Genomic DNA, 21,809 nt, shown 5'->3' with positions numbered 1-21,809 from the left:
ATATCAGAAACAATTGAGAAAATAATAATAATTTAACAATAAAATGCTGTAACGGAAAACATAATTATTAGGATTAGATATATAATAACGTGAAACCATTCAATATAAGACAACATAAAATAAAAATTTAAACAATACAATCCTGAAATAGAAAATAGAATTAACATCCTAATATCAGAAACAATTGAGAAAATAATAATAATTTAACAATAAAATGCTGTAACGGAAAACATAATTATTAGGATTAGATATACAATAACGTGAAACCATTCAATATAAGACAACATAAAATAAAAATTTAAACAATACAATTTTGAAATAGAAAATAAAATTAACATCCTAATATCAGAAACAAATGAGAAAATAATAATAATTTAACAATAAAATGCTGTAATAGAAAACATAATTATTGGGATTAGAATTTAAATAAAAATTTCAATAATAAAATGGTGAAACAGAAAATATAATTAACATTATAATTTCGATTACAATTGAAATAGTAAAATCCGAGACCAGAATACATAACTACCATTGCAATCTCAGAAATATACAATAAAATGAGAATTTAAGCAGATGTAAAATGAAAATACAAGATATAATTTATGTGCAAAATCAAGAAGAAAAGAATAATGTATATCAATAAAGTAATAAAGAAAAAGGAAATACGGGGAAATAAAAACGCGAGTTGACCATTCAACGAGCTGGCTGTTGAACTCGTAAAATTTCGAATTTAATATATTCTCGACGATATGTGCAAAAGGATCATACAAAAAAAAAACTAAAAAATGAAAAAACAAATTAGCGAGCATAGTGACAGAATGACTGTCCATCCGAAGATGGAGAGCCATTAGTAGTTCCCCTCTTCTGGGCAAATTTTGCCGGGGCTCTTCAGCATATAGCCTCTTCTTTCTTCGGCAATAGCCTCACAAAAATCACTCGCGAAAATTTTACGTTTGCTCAGACATTTGTAAAAACGTAACACGTAAACGAGCAACGATCCCTAGAATCGCTACTCGCATACCTGCACAATTTTTGCAAATGTCCAAGCACAAACACTTTTTAATTTCACTTCACTTCACTGCACTTTCACTTTAATACTTCATTTTTGTAATCGGGTCTAGTACCACGACTACGACTTACAAACTAATAAGGCTTGGCCTTGAAAAAATCAAGAGAGAATGCTAAATTAATTAATTGATAAATTAATTAAATTGCATTTTCATCTTTTCTCTTGATTTTTGGTTTCCCAACCCCAGATACAAGCTTCTCACGTATTAGAGGAGAATACGAAGAGAAACATGAAAGCTTGCTCTGGCCCTGCCTACTTATAAACTAAACTCAATCACACCAGAAGTAAACTACCTGCCTGCCTATCGCTATATTTAAAAAAGGGCAAAAATCATTCTCACAAAAATTCACTCCACGGTTCTCATACAACCACCCGGGTGCAAAAATGCCTACACCTAGGGAGAACGTCCCGGGACGCCTCCGACACCCGAGTTCAATTCAACTTTCACACTCTAATAAAATCATACCTTTTTGCTGAAATCGACTGACAAATAATAGTGAACATTATGCTAAAGTAATACATTTCATTATCGTATTCTATTGAATTATCTAATGTAAAAATTTTTCAATTTATTCTTGATAAGTATTTTGTAATGTTATAGTAAGTTAAGATTGTTAATAAACGATACAAATCCCACATCCTAACCACACACACACATGTGGAACTTGTATCGTGGTTCACTATTGGTTCACTACTTTTGTCAGTCGCCAAAATGTATTACACTTAAAACTAAACCTTGTCCACCGCCCTCCACCCACGCGAGTACATCTAAGTACCCGAATGAGCTTTGGGCATAAAAATGAACAAGGCCAAGGTATTTGCACCTACCAGTTTTCTTCATGTGTGCTGAAATGCCTAAGCTAAAACGTATGATTAGTAAAAACTAAAGATGATATTCTAACTTTATTAAAAGTAAGAATATTGGCGAAATTTCACGGCTCCGATTTAATATATGGGCTGGACCCCCCAGGGGGGTGGAGTATATAGTCGGATAGCTTGGAGGATGACCGCGAAAGAAAGACAGAGTGATTGGGGGTAAAAAGATATGCGTAACGCGGTGTGAGGTAAGTCGAAGACGAGAGCGAATGGAGAAGATAGCGATGAAATAAACGTTTTTACTAGACTATTTTAATAAAAGTGACTCGACTTTGCAAATTTAAAGCTTGAAGAGCAAATACAGAAAAGTAAAATTGAGCAACTATGACGTAAAACATGGTGCACTGCTAATATCAGCTGGCAACGGAGGTTCTTAGGCCCCCTGAACTTGCGCTCGACGCTACATACCACCCACCCCGCCTGGACGTCGTAACGCCAGGACAGTATGCACCCCTTCGCTAAGAGCGCTACCCGCCCGTCCAACACGTTGCATCCAACGGTGTCAGATTGACGGACGCCCCTAGTATAGACAAAAGGACTACAGTTTAGAATATGGTAACATATTTTCATATGTTCCGTATTCTAAAGCTGCGCCTGCAAAGGCCTAGTAATGCATGGGTTTGTCTCCCATGAGATGGTGTTTCACGGTCTTATGCCGCGGAATCCTTGTAACTAATTTGATTAAATAAATAAAATATTGGATTGAGTTTAAAAACCAAAAGGATTCCCACCGAATACTAGTCAGTGCATTGTCATATTTACTCTCGCGTTGGAAATTTTTCGCAACACTAATTAAAATAGAAAATCCTGATCTAAAAACATGACTAGTACATAAACATCGAACGGGCTAATATTTCACTATACCGGGGTATGCGGGTGGATAAATGATTATGTGATAGAGTTCGTGAAGCTGAAGTGTGAATGATGAGTGTTCAGGATCGAGAACCGTGAACGTGACAGAATGAAATTGAAGTATGAACGAAGAGCTTTCTACAATGCTTGAAGAGCAAATACTGAAAAGCAAAATAGAGCAAGTATGACGCTAACATGGTGCACTTCTAATATAGGGCTGGCAACGGAGGTTCTTAGGCCCCCTGAACTTGCGTTCGACGCTACCACCACCCACCCCGCCTAGGATAGGATGCACCCCTTCGCTAAGAGCGCTACCCGCCCGTCCAACACGTTGCATCCAACGTGTCAGATTGACGGACGCCCATAGTATAGACAAAAGGCTGCAGTTTACAATATGTAACATATGGTCGTGCGCCACATTCTAAAGCTGCGCCTGAAAAGGCCTAGTAATGCATGGTTTTATCTCCCATGAGATGGTTTCACGGTCTTATGCCGCGGAATCCTTGTAACTACTTTGATTAATTAAATAAAACATTGAGTTCAAAAACCAAAAGGATTCCCCCACCCTATACTCGTAAGTGCATCGTCATATTTACTCTCGCGTTATTTTTCGCAACACTAATTAAAATAGAAAATACTGATCTAGCAACATGACTAAAGGGGAGCTTTAAATTATGCTTGAAGAGCAAATATTGAAAAGCAAAATTAAGCAAATATGACTCCACATGCGTCCACTGCTAATATCAGCTGGCAACGAAGGTTCTTAGGCCCCCTAGTTCATACGCCAGACGCTACATACCACCCATCCCGCCTGTTTAAGGCACCTGGCCGCAATGGCACTTGGCCATTAAGGCAGGATGCACCCCTTCGCTAATAGCGCTACCCACCCATCGAACACGTTGCATCCAACGTGTCCGAGTGGTGGACGCTAATAGTATAGGCAAAAGGACTTTAAGACAGCTTAGCGTATGGAGTGCGACATACTTAAATGTCCCGTACTCTATGGCTGTGCCTGCAAAGGCCTAGTAATGCATGGTTTTATCTCCCATGAGGTGGTGTTCACGGTCTTATGCCGCGGAATCCTTGTAACTAATTTTATCACATAAAAACCAAAAGGATTCCCACCGAATACTAGTCAGTGTATAGTCATATTTACTTTCGCGTTGGAAATTTTTCGCAACACTAATTAAAATAGAAAATCCTAATCTAGAAACATGTATGGTACATTAATATCTAACGGGGTAATATTTTACTACACAAAGGTATGCAGGTGGATAAATGATTATGAGACAGAGTTCGTGAGGTCGAGAACCGTGAACGTGACAGAATGAATTTCAAGTTCGAAAAGGGAACTTTATACAATGCTTGAAGAGCAAATACTGAAAAGCAAAATTGAGCAACTATGACACTAACATGGTGCACTGCTAATATCAGCTGGCAACGGAGGTTCTTAGGCCCCCTGAACTTGCGTTCGACGCTACATACCACCCACCCCGCCTGGACGTCGTAACGCCAGGACAGGATGCACCCCTTCGCTAAGAGCGCTACCCGCCCGTCCAACACGTTGCATCCAACGGTGTCAGATTGACGGACGCCCATAGTATAGACAAAAGGACTACAGTTTAAAATATGGTAACATATTTTCATATGTTCCGTATTCTAAAGCTGCGCCTGCAAAGGCCTAGTAATGCATGGGTTTATCTCCCATGAGATGGTGTTTCACGGTCTTAAGCCGCGGAATCCTTGTAACTAATTTGATTAAATAAATAAAATATTGGATTGAGTTTAAAAACCAAAAGGATTCCCACCGAATACTAGTCAGTGCATTGTCACATTTACTCTCGCGTTGGAAATTTTTCGCAACACTAATTAAAATAGAAAATCTAACGGGCTAATATTTCACTATACTGGGGTATGCGGGTGGATAAATGATTATGTGATAGAGTTCGTGAGGTTGAAGTGTGAATGATGAGTGTTTATGGTCGAGAACCGTGAACGTGACAGAATGAATTTCAAGTACGAAAGAAGAGCTAATACTGAAAAGCAAAATAGAGCAACTATGACGCAAAAATGGTGCACTTCTAATATCAGCTGGCAACGGAGGTTCTTAGGCCCCCTGAACTTGCGCTCGACGCTACATACCACCCACCCCGCCTAGAACAGGGTGCACCCCTTCGCTAAGAGCGCTACCCGCCCGTCCAACACGTTGCATCCAACGGTGTCAGATTGACGGACGCCCATAGTATAGACAAAAGGCTGCAGTTTATCAAATGGAAGATTTGGTACTCCGCCACATTCTAAATCTGCGCCTTGAAAGGCCTAGTAATGCATGGTTTTATCTCCCATGAGATGGTGTTCACGGTCTTATGCCGCGGAATCCTTGTAACTAATTTGATTAATTAAATAAAACATTGAGTTTAAAAACAAAAAGGATTCCCACCGAATACTAGTAAGTGCATCGTCATTGTTACTCTCGCGTTATTTTTCGCAACACTAATTAAAATAGAAAATTCTGATCTAGCAACATGACTAAAGGGGAGCTTTAAATTATGCTTGAAGAGCAAATATTGAAAAGCAAAATTGAGCAAATATGACTCAAACATGCGTCCACTGCTAATATCAGCTGGCAACGGAGGTTCTTAGGCCCCCTGAACTTGCGCTCGACGCTACATACCACCCACCCCGCCTGGACGTCGTAACGCCAGGACAGGATGCACCCCTTCGCTAAGAGCGCTACCCGCCCGTCCAACACGTTGCATCCAACGGTGTCAGATTGACGGACGCCCATAGTATAGACAAAAGGACTACAGTTTAGAATATGGTAACATATTTTCATATGTTCCGTATTCTAAAGCTGCGCCTGCAAAGGCCTAGTAATGCATGGGTTTGTCTCCCATGAGATGGTGTTTCACGGTCTTATGCCGCGGAATCCTTATAACTAATTTGATTAAATAAATAAAATATTGGATTGAGTTTAAAAACCAAAAGGATTCCCACCGAATACTAGTCAGTGTATAGTCATATTTGCTCTCGCGTTGGAAATTTTTCACAACACTAATTAAAATAGAAAATCCTGATCTAGAAACATGTCTGGTACATTAATATCTAACGGGGTAATATTTCACTACACAAAGGTATGCAGGTGGATAAATGATTATGTGATAGAGTTCGTGATGCTGAAGTGCGAATGATGAGTGGTTAGGGTCGAGAACCGTGAATGTGACAGAATGAATTTTAAGTTCGAAAGGGAAACTTTATACAATGCTTGAAGAGCAAATACTAAAAAGCAAAATTGGGCAACTATGACGTAAAACATGGTGCACTGCTAATATCAGCTGGCAACGGAGGTTCTTAGGCCCCCTGAACTTGCGCTCGACGCTACATACCACCCACCCCGCCTGGACGTCGTAACGCCAGGACAGAATGCACCCCTTCGCTAAGAGCGCTACCCGCCCGTCCAACACGTTGCATCCAACGGTGTCAGATTGACGGACGCCCATAGTATAGACAAAAGGACTGCAGTTTAGAATATGGTAACATATTTTCATATGTTCCGTATTCTAAAGCTGCGCCTGCAAAGGCCTAGTAATGCATGGGTTTATCTCCCATGAGATGGTGTTTCACGGTCTTATGCCGCGGAATCCTTGTAACTAATTTTATTAAATAAATAATACATTGGATTGAATTTAAAAACCAAAAGGATTCCCACCGAATATTAGTCAGTGCATTGTCATAGTTACCCCCGCGCTGTAAATTTTTCGCAACACTAATAAATCTGAAAATTCCACCCCTCAGTGAGGGCCAGCCCATATACTAACCTGATGCGAATTTCACGAATAAAATCGGAAAAACGTTTCAATTTCAAGAGCGATTTCCTTATCAAAGTAAGTAGTTGGAGTAATTAAAAGTATTCATGCTTATTACTTTGATATTGAAATCTGCTCATCGCGAAATAAATTCTTGTACATATAAAAAATAAAGTGTATTGTGAAATCGGAGGGTCATCCGACTTCTCTACATTTTTAAACTCGAAATCTATATGTATACGTAAATATGTACAAGAAACCCCTATCCTGAGCTAAGGCATAAAATACACAAAAAAACAATTTGCACGATTATCATTGTATAAAATGATACAGTGATATTCGTGGGTCACTATGCTCGCTGAAAAAATAAAAATTACAACCAATTCCCGTGTTGCTACGGACCATTCGTCCTACAACATGATGGGAACCGGAGGAACTTTAAAGCATGCGACTCACCGATCGTTGACTTGCACCACTGCACCCCCACTGGCAAAGCACTCATCTGAAAGCATAAAAATCACGATTCTTGAACGATATATATTTTCTCTCAATTTGTTGTAGTTAATATGCTAATACATAGGATAATTCAAAAATATGCATACAAAACTATATAGGAATAACTACACCATAAAACACGGTAAAACACATGCAAATACATCCCAAAATACATGAAGATCAAAACCATAGAACACCATAAAATATTTGCAAAATTATAGCAAAACACATAGGGTACCACTCCATAAAACCTAATAATAAATCCGTAAATATATGCCAAAACACGTAGGAAACCACACCATAAAACACAATAAAGCACATGCAGGTACATGGGGTACCACACCATAAAACACAATAAAGCACATGCAGGTACATGGGGTACCACACCACACGACACACTAATACACTTGTATAAAAATGTCAGAACACATGGGTGACCACACCATAAAACGCACTAATATATCCGTATAAATATTCCAAAACACATGGGAAACACTATAGGAAACACCATAGGCACACTTGTGGTAATACACTGATAAATCCATGCATGAATATCCATAGTGTCAACCCGTACCAGTATATGTTTGACAGCTCGATCCGTATCCTTCGGCGGTCGCGATAAAACTGATTAGATTTGACCTCCCTCTAGGTCGCGTATGTACCGGCGCGCAGCGCGCGGCGCGCGCAATCAGGCAGACGTCACGCTTCACCGGTTTCTATTTCTAATTAATATTTGTTAATATTTGTTAATATTTATTTAATTATTATTTTATATTTTACATGGGATTGTTTATTAATAAAATTATTGTTATATTTATTTAAATTGTTTATTTCTTTACATTTTCGCGTGGGTATATTGCAAAAATTTTGTTTAATTATTCTATTAAAAATTATTTAATTATTATTTTTAATTTTACAATTGTTTATTAATCAAATTATTGTTATATTTATTTAAATTGTTTATTTCTTTACATTTTCGCGTGGGTATATTGCAAAAATTTTGTTTAATTATTCTATTAAAAATGATTTAATTATTATTTTATATTGTACAATTGTTTATTAATCAAATTATTGTTATATCTATTTAAATTGTTTATTTCTTTACATTTCCGCGTGGCTATATTGCAAAATTTTGTTTAATTATTCTATTAAAAATTATTTAATTATTATTTTTAATTTTACAATTGGTTATTAATCAAACGAACGAACTGCGCCCTACAGAATGAACGAGAAACTAAATATCTGGTCTGTTTTACCTTGTTGACGTCTTTCGCGAGTGAACAATCAACGAAATCGTAGTTTTCAAATTAGTTCTACCTGGAGATTTGTACACCATCCCCTGGGTGCTCGTTTTATTCTATCCGACCCAAAGAATATCAGTCTGGTCCCTATTTGGACAAACTATTGGCAGAAATGTTTATATTACGAATAAATCAATGCAGGTGAGTCCGATCCACCATTTTCTTGACCGTTGACAGACAGCAATTTCAATATTTTATAAGTTTTTGACGATTTGGATAATATAAGGACCAGACAAATATTCTTTAGAGCCTCCTGAACACGTCCCTCAAATTTTTTTACATTCTGTTTAGAAATGTGGACGTAATTTGAAAACTCGCGTCTAGGGATTTTTCTAGGAACTGTCGGTAAAGTTTTCGACGCTCGCATCACCTTAAGGCGGTAGACACGGGTAATGCAGCGAGGTGACATTACCGGCAAAAATGGGCCTATCTAGGAATAATTTATGAATTGGATAATATAAGGATAATATAAGGACCAGACTACCATTCTTTAGGGCCTCCCCTAAACCCGCGTCTCAAATTTGTTTACATTCTGTTTAGAAAACTCGTTTTTAGAGATTTTTCTATGGGAGTAGCAACACGAGCGCCACTACTGTGTCGACGTCTTGCGGGAATTTCGTCGTTGTAAACCGTACCATTGATTCCAGTGGCGCTTAGAAAGGAAGTTTGTGAAAGTAAAAAAGTGGTAGGTACTACGCCACTGGACCAAAGTGCAGGGGAATGGATAATGTGCAGAATACGCTTTCGAAAGGGAGCAGGACCGCAGCAGTGCACGCAGCAAGCCAAGATTGTCAAGATGGATGCTTGGTGTCGACGGTGCGGAGTATGGATTTTACCGCGTGATTCGTAAGCAGTTAGGCTGCCGTTTTTCTTCAGTGAGTGAAAGATTGTGCATCGGGAAGTATCGGCATTCACGGTGTCCTAAGGTGTTCTTATGGTGTCTCGGTATGCAGCGTTAAGTAAACGGAGTGCTTTTATATAGTGATGAGAAAAACACCTAAAACCAGTGCAGTAGCAGTGGCCTTCTACAATGGTGGATAACAATTGTATTATCGAGGGAAACGTCAAATTTCGCGACGGCAAAAAAGTAAGTTCATTTCCCCGTTTAACATTCTGTTAACTCCTTATCGTTTCTCCATTTACAATCGAAACGATCAATTAATTCGGCCGAGATAATTGCCGGACTCGTTATCTGTCAAAATTAATGCGGCCTAATTTTTCGCGTTAATTACTGTAACGCTAAAATATTACACAACGCTACGAAGCTCGTTCGGTTCTTTTTTTCCCGAATAAATCGTTAGGGTGAACTGTAAATCAATCCCAACTCGTGTACGCGAAGTAATTATCTTAGAGTCACTTAAGCACGATGCAGTTACGATAAAAAAAAAGAAAAATTATATAATGTGCGGAACTTGCGCTAACGCGCTCCTCTAATACTTGTGCATTCTATATAGGGTGTACGTACACAGGTAGTTATTCAATTAGTAAGGGATTGAAAATTTTATTCCACCACATGCATAATAAATTTTAACGCGCATAAAAAGTTATGCATTATTAAAAAAAAATTTAAATGTACTGTACCCGAGTTTAATTTTATTAACATCAGCACTCCAAATTTTTAACATTTTAAAATTGCTATATTAAAGTTTAAAAAATTTCCACTTCAATTAAACCTTTCGCTATTTGCTTCAATTCGAAATATTTATTAATAGTGTGCCTCATTAAGGATGGTCAATAAAGTTTGAATGCTTCACTGTATATGTATAAATAGTGATACAAATATTTACTTTGCTGAATCTATTGAAACTTGGATACAATGCTAAAGTTTCCATTTGTGTAGAAGTCAAATTAAGGTGTCTTGACATGAGTTCAATACTCATTACAACTATTAAATGGCTTGTTGAAAGGCCAAGAAAGTATTTAATGCGAATGAAATGAAGAGTCATAAAGCCATGAAAAAACAAGCTCATTTTCTTTTATTTACATTGGGGTACCGAAAGAAGTCATTCAGATCGAAAAGGGTAGGAAAGTCTTTTATTTTTATTTTTATCACAGGGGAGCAGAGGGTCTAAATGGGTTCAAACAAATGTGTAATACATATGTACATATGTAAAGTATATGTAAACATATGAATATGTACATTGAATTGAAAAAGTAATAGCACACTTTAAGTTTCTCCGATTATTTTTACACGAATATTTTTTTAAATCTACTATAAATGGTAATTAATGAAGTTTTAAAAGAAAATTTATTTATTTTACAGTGGAAATCACGATGGTGTGTAATGAGAAAATTGTCACCAGTTGCAGGTAAACCTGTTTTTTAAATATTTCTTAACGATTCACATTTAATGCATTTATTGTGCATCTGTTTTTATGGTTAACAATAATATTATGCATGCAATGAATCACTTTGTACACTGCCTGACTAACAAATATTACATGTGACATGAACAATAGATAAGAGACAGGAAATATTGCTCATTTTGCATATCTCTGTTGCTGGTGTTATTTTATAGATATGAAACTATTGTTCTGTTTACGTAATATCTCTGCACTCGTTAATTTATTGAGCAGAGGGTGCGTCAGAAGGGTGCGATCACCTCCATCGTCCCCCAAGAGTTACGAAATCCCAAATAAATTGATTTACATCGTAAAATAATATTGCTATTGTTACTACCTTAGTTTTAATAAATTTTACATAAATTATTTAACCCTCCAATGGTATCGGATGGGTCAGTCGCGACCCGTGCGTATACTGTTTCACCATGAACGAAACAGATGTTGCAAATTGGCCGGAAAAATTCTATACCCTGCCATAATTTCTAATCCTATCTCTTGAAAGAATTTCCTAACTTGTTATCAGCATAAAGAATTCCTCCCTCTGGTGCTGTTTAGGGTGGCAGCTGGCACATCTGTTACAGATTGACTAGCTGAAGAAACAAAAAACAAAAGAGAGAAAAAAAAATTTCCAAGAAGAGCTTTGCTTCTAGCAATAACCATTAATACCTGGCCCTTGTAACTCGAGGATATTTTAAAACTTCGGGACCCCTGTAGCTCATAAATTTTCCTTAGGGAGAATTAGTTAAGAGTACATAGAAGGGTCTAAATGGATTTTAGCGCGTTTCTACGTCTGCATGTAAATCGTATTAATAGAATATACGTAGAATACATCAGTCGTTTGTTGATACATTTTTCAGACGTTTCGCGTTGCAAAAGATGTATTATTCCTCTTATTTATGTAAATTCGATACGACTCTATCGCTGACGATCGGACGGGAACAATGGCCGTTTAACAGCTCGTGTTACTCCATTCATTCCGGGGGTTAGTTTACAAAGCATGCGATTCATTTACAGATTGCCTTCATTTGCAACTGTACGGAGATAGCAAGGATCGATATAAGCAAGGTCAAACGAAAGCTTCGTTAAGCTTGCAACATTTTCTCGGCGTAGAGAGTGGTTTCACTCTCGATAAGGAATCCAATACCATTGCCATAATATGCCAGGATGTGACGGTCGTTCTGGCCTTCGACACCAGAGAACGATTGATACAATGGCAAGTGAAGATTTCGAACAACTTGGGCGAAGGTACATACGTTAGTTAAAAAAGAGAAATTATCAGTCACCCCTTGTGGGGCTAACTGGGTACCTATTGAAATTGTAACCCCTCCTATTAGCGCGACGTACGTTTCGTTGCAACGTAGGCTTCTCTTGGTTAAGGGCGAGCTTAGGGATAGAAACCTCCCTCTATTAGCATTCTCTCTCTTCACAAGTTCAACGCTGAAATTGTTAAAAAATACGTAGAAATTGAAATGGGTATTCGGTTGCCTGCGCAAGGGTCGAAGGTAGCTTAACACATAGTTGACCAAGTAACACATTCGCGCAGATCAACAGTTCCTGATACTAATCTCCACGGTCCCATCGAAAGCAAAGCTCACGAATGGCCCGGCCCATTTACACATTCAAGACCGTCGTTTCTGCATCACGGTCGGAGTGCCTCCCCGATTAGTCGGTATTTGGGAGATAGCTCATCTTCGGCGTTACGGAGTCGTGGAGGGAAGATTCTGTTTCGAGGGTGGCTCGAGATGCGGTCGGGGGGAAGGGCTGCACGTGTTGATAACGGATCAAGGAGAAGATATCGTGAAGATGCTGCAGTTAGCCGCGGAAGGAAAGCTGACGAAAAAACGACCGCTTTGCAAGGAGCAAATAGTACAGGACAGCCCTCGACGTCAGTTCTCCCGCTCGGAAACGAGAGCCAGCGATTTCTTCCCCTCGACTGTTTACTCGTCCACGTACGAGGAACAGTGTGACAGCTGCAAGAACGAGAGCTCGCCCTATTGGTCGTCCGCGGAGAGCAGCCAACAAACTGAGCTTGACAGGGATTACAGTAGCCGTGACACCGTCTCCGTTTCGGAATTGCCTGACCAGCCAGGGGAGTGGCGCAGCTGTTCGCTCACTCGTCAAGGAACATCCGCTCTCGAGCGATGCGCTAGCTGTATCAGTAAACTGGGCACCGTCTCGAAATCCTCCACTCTAGTCACAGCGATGGGTGCGAGCAGCGTCAGCAGTCCGGCTGGTACGATTAACAATTTGGGCTGCCATTTGCAGCCACGCACCCTGGATCGGCTCTCCTTGTCCTCGTACAGTAGCAGCAGTCACGACAGCGATTATTCGAGCTCCCAACAAGCCGAGTGTCATTGTTCGCAGACGAAGAGTTCGCAAGCGAACGCGCAACGCGCCACACCGAGTCCGAACGCGCTGCCACCGAGACCACCGAAACCGTCCCAAAGCACTGCCACCAAGAAGGTTAAGAAACCCCCGATGCCACTGCCAAACGAGCAGATCTGCGTGCACTCGCGTAGCAAGCAGCAGCTCGTCCCTCGTAACGCGACCAGCGTAGTTGGTCCTTACGAGAATTACGACGTGCCTAAGTCGATCTTGGGCCATCACATGTTGTTGGAACAAAATCCTCAACCGGATCAGTATTACGACACGCCAAGGAAAATCAAAGAATGCCTAGCACTGCCAAAAACGTATCCTAATTACGATACCCCTCAAGCGCCACAAGCGGTCGTGTTGCAACAGTGCGGCTGCCCGGCCAAGCTCGCCGTTCAATCCCCCAGGTCTTCTGGTTGTCCCTGTCAGAACGTGATGAGTTGGGCTGGCTTCGTACTACCGTATTGTAGACGAGGAGCGGGTATAGAACCGACCGGGGTAGCCGTGCACCCTGTGAAACTGTCTGGAGAAGGAAAGATGCCTGTGGTGAACGCGAGCGGAGAGATCGCGATCTACGCGACCGCGAAACGTGCTAACAAGTCAGGGTCTACGGAAGAGAAGAGCAAAGACAACTGCGAATGTCCGTCAGATAATAAATCAAACAATTACGAGAACGTCGAGCCGGTTATCGACACTCAGCCCGAGTCTAAACAAGCTAATTACGCGAATATTGATTTCACCCAGTCTCTTGAACACTACGAGAACAGCAAAGACCTTCTGGCTAAGAGCGGCATATCGCAGGAAGAAATAGAGAAATTTTCCGATCAGATCAAGGACGAAACGCCAGAAGTACCCGCTGAAGATTCCTCCAAGATATGTCAAAAATGTGGTCACCTCAAAGACAGAGAGAACGACTACTTAGTCATGGATCCCGAGAAGCAAACGCCAAAGAAACCGTTCCCCGGTTACTTACCCATGCAACCGGCCCACAATGCTTGCTCCAAAGAGATCTTGTCCAGAATCTGCAGCGGTATCAAGAGTTCGAGCAATCCTGCGTTATCAGGCTCGGCGATAACCGAGGCTGGCAAGAAGCGATCCGATTCGGAGTTTCGTGTACCTGGTTCAGCTATGTTGGCTAGCCCGTATCTTAGACGTCGTTACCTGGACGGAAACAGCGGAACAGAGCCCAGTGGGAACATTAGTATGTTGTTGAGAAAACGATCTTACTCTGCAGAGTCTGCTCACTACTTGGACGACGAGAATCACACCTTTCCATCCACCCTCACCATTCACAAGTGTTCCAGCGAGGCAGACAAGGCTTCTCTGGTCAGAGGAGAGGCGCATACTTCCTGCGTTAATTCAGAGATCAAAATTAATCAGGATAACGGGCAAATGTCAATTGTCTCACCTCAGCCGTCGTTCATCAAGATCAGACGTTCTTCTTCGGTTCCGTCAAAGACCGGTCACAATAGAGATTCCTCGAGTAGCAACGATTCTGGTGTCTCTACTGGATCCCTCAGTCACAGAACAGCGGAGTTCGTGGAGTTTGAGTTGTCATTGGTACCTTCGACGTCTACGAGAAAACAGAACGTGTTGTCTGTCTACCGGAAGAGTCCACCGCCTACGTGTTATCACAGCAGTTTACCAAGGAAATCAAAGTCGAGCGATCCGCTCCGGGAATTGTCTTTTCAGTTTCAGAAGATTAAAATACCCACCAAGTCCTCGTCGGCGGAAGCCGATATACCGACGTGTTTGCCGAAGGGTGCGAAGGGGTATAATAGTCCAGGGGAAGTGTCCAGTGCTCCCTACATTGACTCGCGAAGCACGAGCAGCGGTACATCCGACATGTCTGATTATATCGAGACGTTGTCGTTGTCGTCCCACTCGTCATCCGACACGCCGGACAGTCTGAGGTAAGATATTCAGGAGAATATGCAGATTCTTTTGTACTTAATACCGCAGAAATCTTACCGAGTATCAACTCTTTTGTTCTTTTTTTTTTTTTTGTTCCTTTCTTTTCAGACTGGGCGGAAGAGCAGTAGCAACAACGCTGCGCCCTCGCAGCGGAAAAGAGTATTACAAGATCGACAGAAGTATTCTTGTGGAACAAGGAAGAACGTTGACGACACCATCGGCCAATTACGCGAACATTACACCGGTACTTGAGAAAAGCGAGTCCCCTTCGCCTGGATACATGAGCAGTTCTCCCTTTGAACAACCACAGCCCACTCGTGAACACTTTCTGTTTCCCGATGTAAGAGATCAGAGCCTGACGCAAACTCGCAATCGTTATTACACTCGTGATATCGTGATTTTTAATTTGTATATTTTTTTTTCTTTTTGCAGGAAGCTTGAGCGTAGCAACATTGTTTGGGAAGAGAGGGGAAAACTTGAAGTTCCTAGGAATTCCAAACAAAATCTGTAAGAGTATTCATGGTAGAAATGATAATTGGGGCATCGTGACTGTTTACACTATACGCGGGTATCTAGTACACCATTCGCCCTGTGAGTATGTTTTGTCAAAAGCAGTGCTTAAGAAGAAGAACGATCATCCTTCGTTGGTCCAAGAAACAGAGTAAGATACGGATACTTTACGACTGTTATGCGTTCCCAATTTTCTTTACGTCTTTTAACGATTCCATATGTCTTCTAAACATTCGAAGCCGCACAATCAAAGGAACCTAAACCGGGTTAGATTCTAGGTTCTAGCGTATAGTTGAAATGAAGTCAATAACTGAACACTTCCTACAACGACTCAAACAATTTCTAAAATATGCTCAATAAGAAACTGTAATAGTTTGTATAGTAAGAATCCTGCCCTAGGATAAATTGAAGAGGCGGTGTGCATCCATATATGTATACTTTTTATGAGTATATCGTTTTTTCGATATGTTTTATTTTGTATGAGTATATACTTCTATATAGAGTATTGTACAGCGGTTTAAACCGAGGAATGCAATTAACGGCTCTGTGTTTTTTAATACCGGTTCACGTAACACCATCGATTTGCATTCTAACATACAACCAAAAAAGAGGAAAAAAGAAAGAAAAGAAAATGCAATGAAAGTAGTCAGTTGCATTTAGCGTTCACAGGGTTTTTCAAACTTTTACTAGTTATTTTTTAATGGCTAAGATAACAATAATATAGCCGTCGATGGTCTTCATTTTTAACAAGATTTATACGATGGATATTGTAGTCTCTCTGGGCAATCAAAGATGGCACTATGTATAGATTATAAAGGAAATATCTTTAAAGAAAAAAGAAAAAAAAAGAAAACTAAGGTCCTAAGAATACGTGAACGGATACAAAGGTCGAATTATTTTTATTGTATTTTTACCGCCTTATCCGCGGTACATCATTATCCTAATATGGCTTCGATTCGTCTATGATTTCCTATTTAGATTTCTATGTAGATCACGCAACGAATTAGTTGTTAGTCGTGAATTGCAATATTAATTTCCCTCTTTTGTATCGTAGGAATATGTACTTAAAATATTTTTTATTCATACTTAAGATAATCTATATCGTTTCGTGCGCGAAGAGCCTATATAATATGTCTATATGGAATTCTTTACCAAAAAAAAGTGAAAGAAGATGAAGCAAAAGAGAGAGAGAGAGAGAGAGAGAGAGAGAGAGAAAGAAATGAAAGATGAATATTTATTTTTACTTCGATGGTGCAGGATCTTTTTGATAATAAAACTATTTATAATGTAGAGGATTAAGCAAGGAGCTAAGAGAAGAATCGAAGAGGAGAATCTACTTACAATTAGATTAGTTAGACCTATTTTATGTCTGCACAGCTTCAGACTTTCTTTGATCACAATTTTAAACGATAATGAAAAGAATGCATATGCAAGTATCTTGATCTCTGCGTTTATTTCTCTTCTTGCTCTGCTAATCTCTTGCACCGAGGATTAATCGACGCGTGTGATCGATGGATATTAATGCAGTGATACTGAACGCAATAATATAGCAATGCTAGGAGTTATATATGCTGATAAATAGAGAGAGAGAAAAAAAGAAATGAAGAATAAGAAAGAAGAGAATATGAAATATCGAATGTTTTCGCATTGAGATATTATTAAAGCAGATTAATTCTGTTTCATGTATAACATGTTAATGCTCCACGGAGCGGATAATCAAATCAGTATTCAGAATCAAAAAGATCAACGGTGAACAGAAGCGTTTTACCGTGCCGTATTAGAGGTTCATTGAACAATGTAAAGTTAACCGGAAATCACCATTCAAACGACAATATATCTCTGTATTTTGCATCCACACAAACCCTCCCTTTAGCGAACACGCGAAAATGGAATTGTTTTTACGTCGAACAGGAACAGAATTGTAATATAAAATCTACGTCCGTCGTGTGTTAAAAAGGAAACCCGGTGTGTTCTTGTCTTTTTAACAATTACATCGTATGTAGCAACGCCACGCTTATATCTTTTTTTAACACGCTACGTTTTTTGAGAAAGAAAGAAGGAAGAAAGAAAAAGGCAAATCGGTGGAGGAGTCACAGTTGTACTCTTCTTTCTACACAGGTGGATAACTTGTATAAAAAGAAACAAAATAAGATAACATATATTATATATGCCGCAGTTGACTCTATAACGAATTGTAAAAGTATTAAAGTAGTATTATCACAAGACTGAACAAGATGATAATAGTTGCTGTGTGGTTTAAATCGTAGGAGATATCTAAAGAGCTAGAGATTTAATAATATAATTTTCTCGTGCGCCAGCTCTCTTTGAGCGTTCTTTCTAATTGTAACCCATTTCGAACTTTTTTAATGGAAGAAAAAAAAGATGGAAGAGATCTCTCTCTTTTATTTTCTACTCTGCATTCCGTGCGTGAAACGTGTATCGTGTCTTCTATAATATCGTATATATGGCGATTAACCCATCTTTGGATTACAGGGGTCGTAACGGAGCCCTCTAAAATTAACAAGACGGTACTTAAACTAAATAATCCTCCGAAAATTTGGAACTCCAAAGAGGGGTTAAAAAAGGGAAGCAAGCGAGAGCCTACCAAGTCACTGTCCAAACTTTATCGAATTTCTTATCCCATATAAAAATGAAAATAAAAAAACTCGTATTCTCCATACTGATGATTTATAGAACACGACACGAAGGTACTTAATATTGAGAGATCAGGTATCGTATGTAGTAGAATTAAAAATGAAGAAAACGATCGACCTTATATTTCTCTTCTATGGATCGTTGAGTCCCAGAGAGTTATTATTAGATTGTACTATTGTCGAATGAAAAAAAAAAAAGTATACTCTTTAATCTAAAGCCGATATCGTACCCCATACATTCAATGAAAAAATATTGTATACATTTAAGAATGATAACGGATATCGATTCCGTTATATTGCACCGATGATTCCCAATCGCGATAACAATTTTTAAAAAATGAAAGAAATGTTAACAGAGGATCATCGAGATTCCGAGTCCGTTTCCGTAAGATTGGGAATCGAGTTCTATAAACACATGCTAGTCAAAGTTAAGTACTACCGTAGTGATAATATATTTTTACTGTAAAAGGGACTATCGCGTACAGGTCGAAAACTGGACGCACGATATTCCAGACGAAGTAGTCGAACACTGTCGTCCTTAGTGAAAATGTCCTACCCGAAGCTACGTTGATAACACATTATCTGTACACGTATTACAAAAGATTATGTAGAATTACTGAAATTTAATCTAAAAAAATAAGGATAAGACCTCGTGTTTAAAAATGTTAGGGCAATTGAGCTAAGGGTGGTAGAGGGGATCGCAAGCGAAGTTGTTTCTTTTAAGGATTCAAGTTCGGTAACACACGAGGATGCAAGGGAATGAAGTTGGAAGCCTTGGAATCTCGTTTTTGTAGGAGTTTTGTAGGATTTCAGGAGTGTCATGGATCGTGCAAGGAAATCTTGAACCCCTTTAGGTAGTAACAGGTGACTGTATCAAATTTACCCGATCCTTTAAACGTGGGGAAGGAAAGTTGGATACTTATTCGGAACGCGTGTTAATGCGAGAAGAAAAAGTTGTGTAGGTTTCTAGCAAAGTTAATCCGTTGGTTCGTAATACTTGAGAAAGTGAGGAAATGGTAATGGAAGTTCTTGAATTCCATTTCCATAAAATTAACCCTTTCGTTACTTATAAAAGAAAAAAAGAAAGAACGCTTTTCGTGTGTTACGATGCAACAAAACTCCAATATAATCCATCGGAATCGCAATCCCTCCACGTATACGACGAGCTTGCGAGAACAAAATGGAATTGCTAAAAATCGTCAGGATAACGTGCGACAGTTTTCGAGCCTCGAACAACCATATCTAAGAATTTACTAACGATATACATAAATATATATATAAATATAAATATATTGACTACGAATAGAGGATAAAGTTTCCAAGGGTATTATATACACGCTCTGTTTATAATTTCTGTACATATAGTCGGTGTGTGGCATTAGCGTATTCGAGATCATTTTTATTTTGTGATCCAAGAGAATCTGCCGATAAATGAGATGGATAAAGACGACTTTTACTTGTACATAATGAAACTAAAGAGAAAACAAAAGAAGGAACGGATAACGAGAACAGAGAGTAGTGTGATGAGATGCGCTCGAATCGTCTTCTGAAAGGATACATTCTCATGGTTTCGATTGATTTCACTTTTTACCACCCTACCACGATTGTTCGACAAGCGTGTTTGTAATTGCACGTTCGACGGAGTGATAATTGATCCGCGGAGAGTGTTTAATGACGGGAGAGCGAGCCGTATTGTCGTCAGGGATTATTTATGCGATACGAGCAAACTGAAACGCTTTACCGCACACACACACACACACACGAGAGAGAGTAAAAGTTATAGTGGTACAAGTTGTTTAATTCATATTTTAAAAAATATTGATAGTTATAAATTTCATGGCCTACCCTAGAAACTCTAGAAACACCGAACCTCCTACGATTATTTTTAAATAATCTTTTAAAAATTTTACTTGCACCACTATAGTTTTCACCCCCTTTAATACATGAACTCTGTAGCATATGAATCTCATAGTAAAGGAGAAAGAGACTGGCGAAATTTCCCCTCGATTTGCGAATTCTCTATGTATCTCTACACTTTGCATTCGAAGAGAGGAGGCTATCGTTTGCACCACAAGCAATGAAATTCATTTTTCGTGCTGTCGATGCTACCGGTTGAACGAACGTTCACGATTGCACGCGATCGTAGAAATTACGGGTAAGAATGAAAGGGATCGTTGTATCCTCTCGCGCCTTTTAGTACTTAACGCGAAATCGAAATGGATCCTATGCGAACGTTCTTTCTAAAGTGCTATGGAATTATCTGGCGAACGTTTTAGCTCGAACCGGTAATAGCATGTCCATTCGATCGTTATAGCTTGTACTTGAGTCTTCGTAGAGATCGAGGATCGGAAGCGAAGACTCACGTTTTATTTAACTTAAATAAATCAATAGCGATTGGCTTGGAAAAGTCTGAAAGACAGATTGGTAGCATCGAAGCACGAAATCTCGTGTATATAACATTTCCAGTAGACAGTCTGTTGATCATATAAATAATGATCGTGTGAATATGAAGGAACATGTACTTGTACAATCGCGAGCAACGATGACTTCCCTCAATCAATAGAAGTCATCGTTATTCGCGGTTGTACGCGAATCATTCCAGATGAGTTTGGTCCGCGTAAACGTTTCGCATGTGATGTACAACCGTGCCATCTTTATTCATCTGTTACTTCATTCATTAACCCCCCTGATTAAATGGCACGCGTCAAGGTTGATAGGCGTGTACTTAAAGTGAGAATTCCATTAGCTGATAATTAACACATACGAAGACGAGGTCGGAAATCCGTTTACTTTGACAATCCGTTCTCAAATAGGAAAAAATCGTCCTTTAACGCGTTGACTGCTAGAGAGGTCAAAATAATAATAAAAACGTAACAAAATTCAGAATACCATGAAAATTACATTGTTCAGTCAACGTGTTAACAATTGAATTCCCTCCCTTTTAACCCTATGCCTTATCAAATCGAATTTCACTCGAACAAAATAAGTAAATGAATTTTCATTTACAAAATTGATCATTTTCAATGACAAACTACGTAAGACATTCCGTTCGTTTTTGATAGAAAAAAAAAAATCGTAAGGCAAGGGGTTAACGATATAAAAGAAAAATTATATAGACTGGAAAGACAGTATTTTAGATGGTCGGATGAAAGAAAATGATCAAAAAGAATGTATACATTAAATGATAAGCTTACGTGCTGGGTCACAATTTCACGTAAAAGCGCGCATTTCATCGAGAAGTATTCTGATCGATTACTATTTGAAAAAGTTTTTCATTTGACTTTTTAATAATCAAGGTAAGCGGGTGAGTGTGAATGAGCGAGGGTGATCAAACAAAAAATCATTATTACGTATTTCGTAAGTAAATTATAAATTGAACTCATACACAGTTTGTAGCGACTCGAGTCACTGGTTTATTAAGAAAGTAGAAGAAATAAAAAGATTAAAAGTAATCATTCGTCTACTTTTTATTTACCGAAATCATTCCATTTCTTCTATCCTTCCATTGATCCTCCATTAAATAAGAAGAAAGAAGTATATCATCTTTGTTCAGAGGAAACTTCGTATTGCGTAACAAAAAAGGTTCGATTTATTGTTCATAACTTATGTTAAAATAG

The 21,809-nt window shown here is 39.0% G+C and overlaps 1 protein-coding gene across 1 annotated transcript; it reads left to right on the top strand.

The window, feature by feature from the left end:
- The first annotated feature begins 9,015 nt into the window (after nucleotides 1–9,015).
- LOC114880191 lies at nucleotides 9,016–21,644 on the top strand. The gene is made up of 6 exons (XM_029195922.2): nucleotides 9,016–9,486; nucleotides 10,663–10,708; nucleotides 11,756–11,986; nucleotides 12,285–15,027; nucleotides 15,137–15,368; nucleotides 15,461–21,644. The coding sequence occupies exons 1-6, from the start codon at nucleotides 9,430–9,432 to the stop codon at nucleotides 15,467–15,469; spliced, it is 3,318 nt and encodes a 1,105-aa protein (XP_029051755.1). The 5' UTR covers nucleotides 9,016–9,429; the 3' UTR covers nucleotides 15,470–21,644.
- Nucleotides 21,645–21,809: the final 165 nt, after the last annotated feature.

This window comes from Osmia bicornis, chromosome 12 (genome assembly GCF_907164935.1).
Source record: "Osmia bicornis bicornis chromosome 12, iOsmBic2.1, whole genome shotgun sequence".
Lineage (NCBI taxonomy): Eukaryota > Metazoa > Arthropoda > Insecta > Hymenoptera > Megachilidae > Osmia > Osmia bicornis.
The sequence above is the reverse complement of the archived record's forward strand: the minus strand, read 5'-3'. Positions and strand labels throughout refer to the sequence as shown.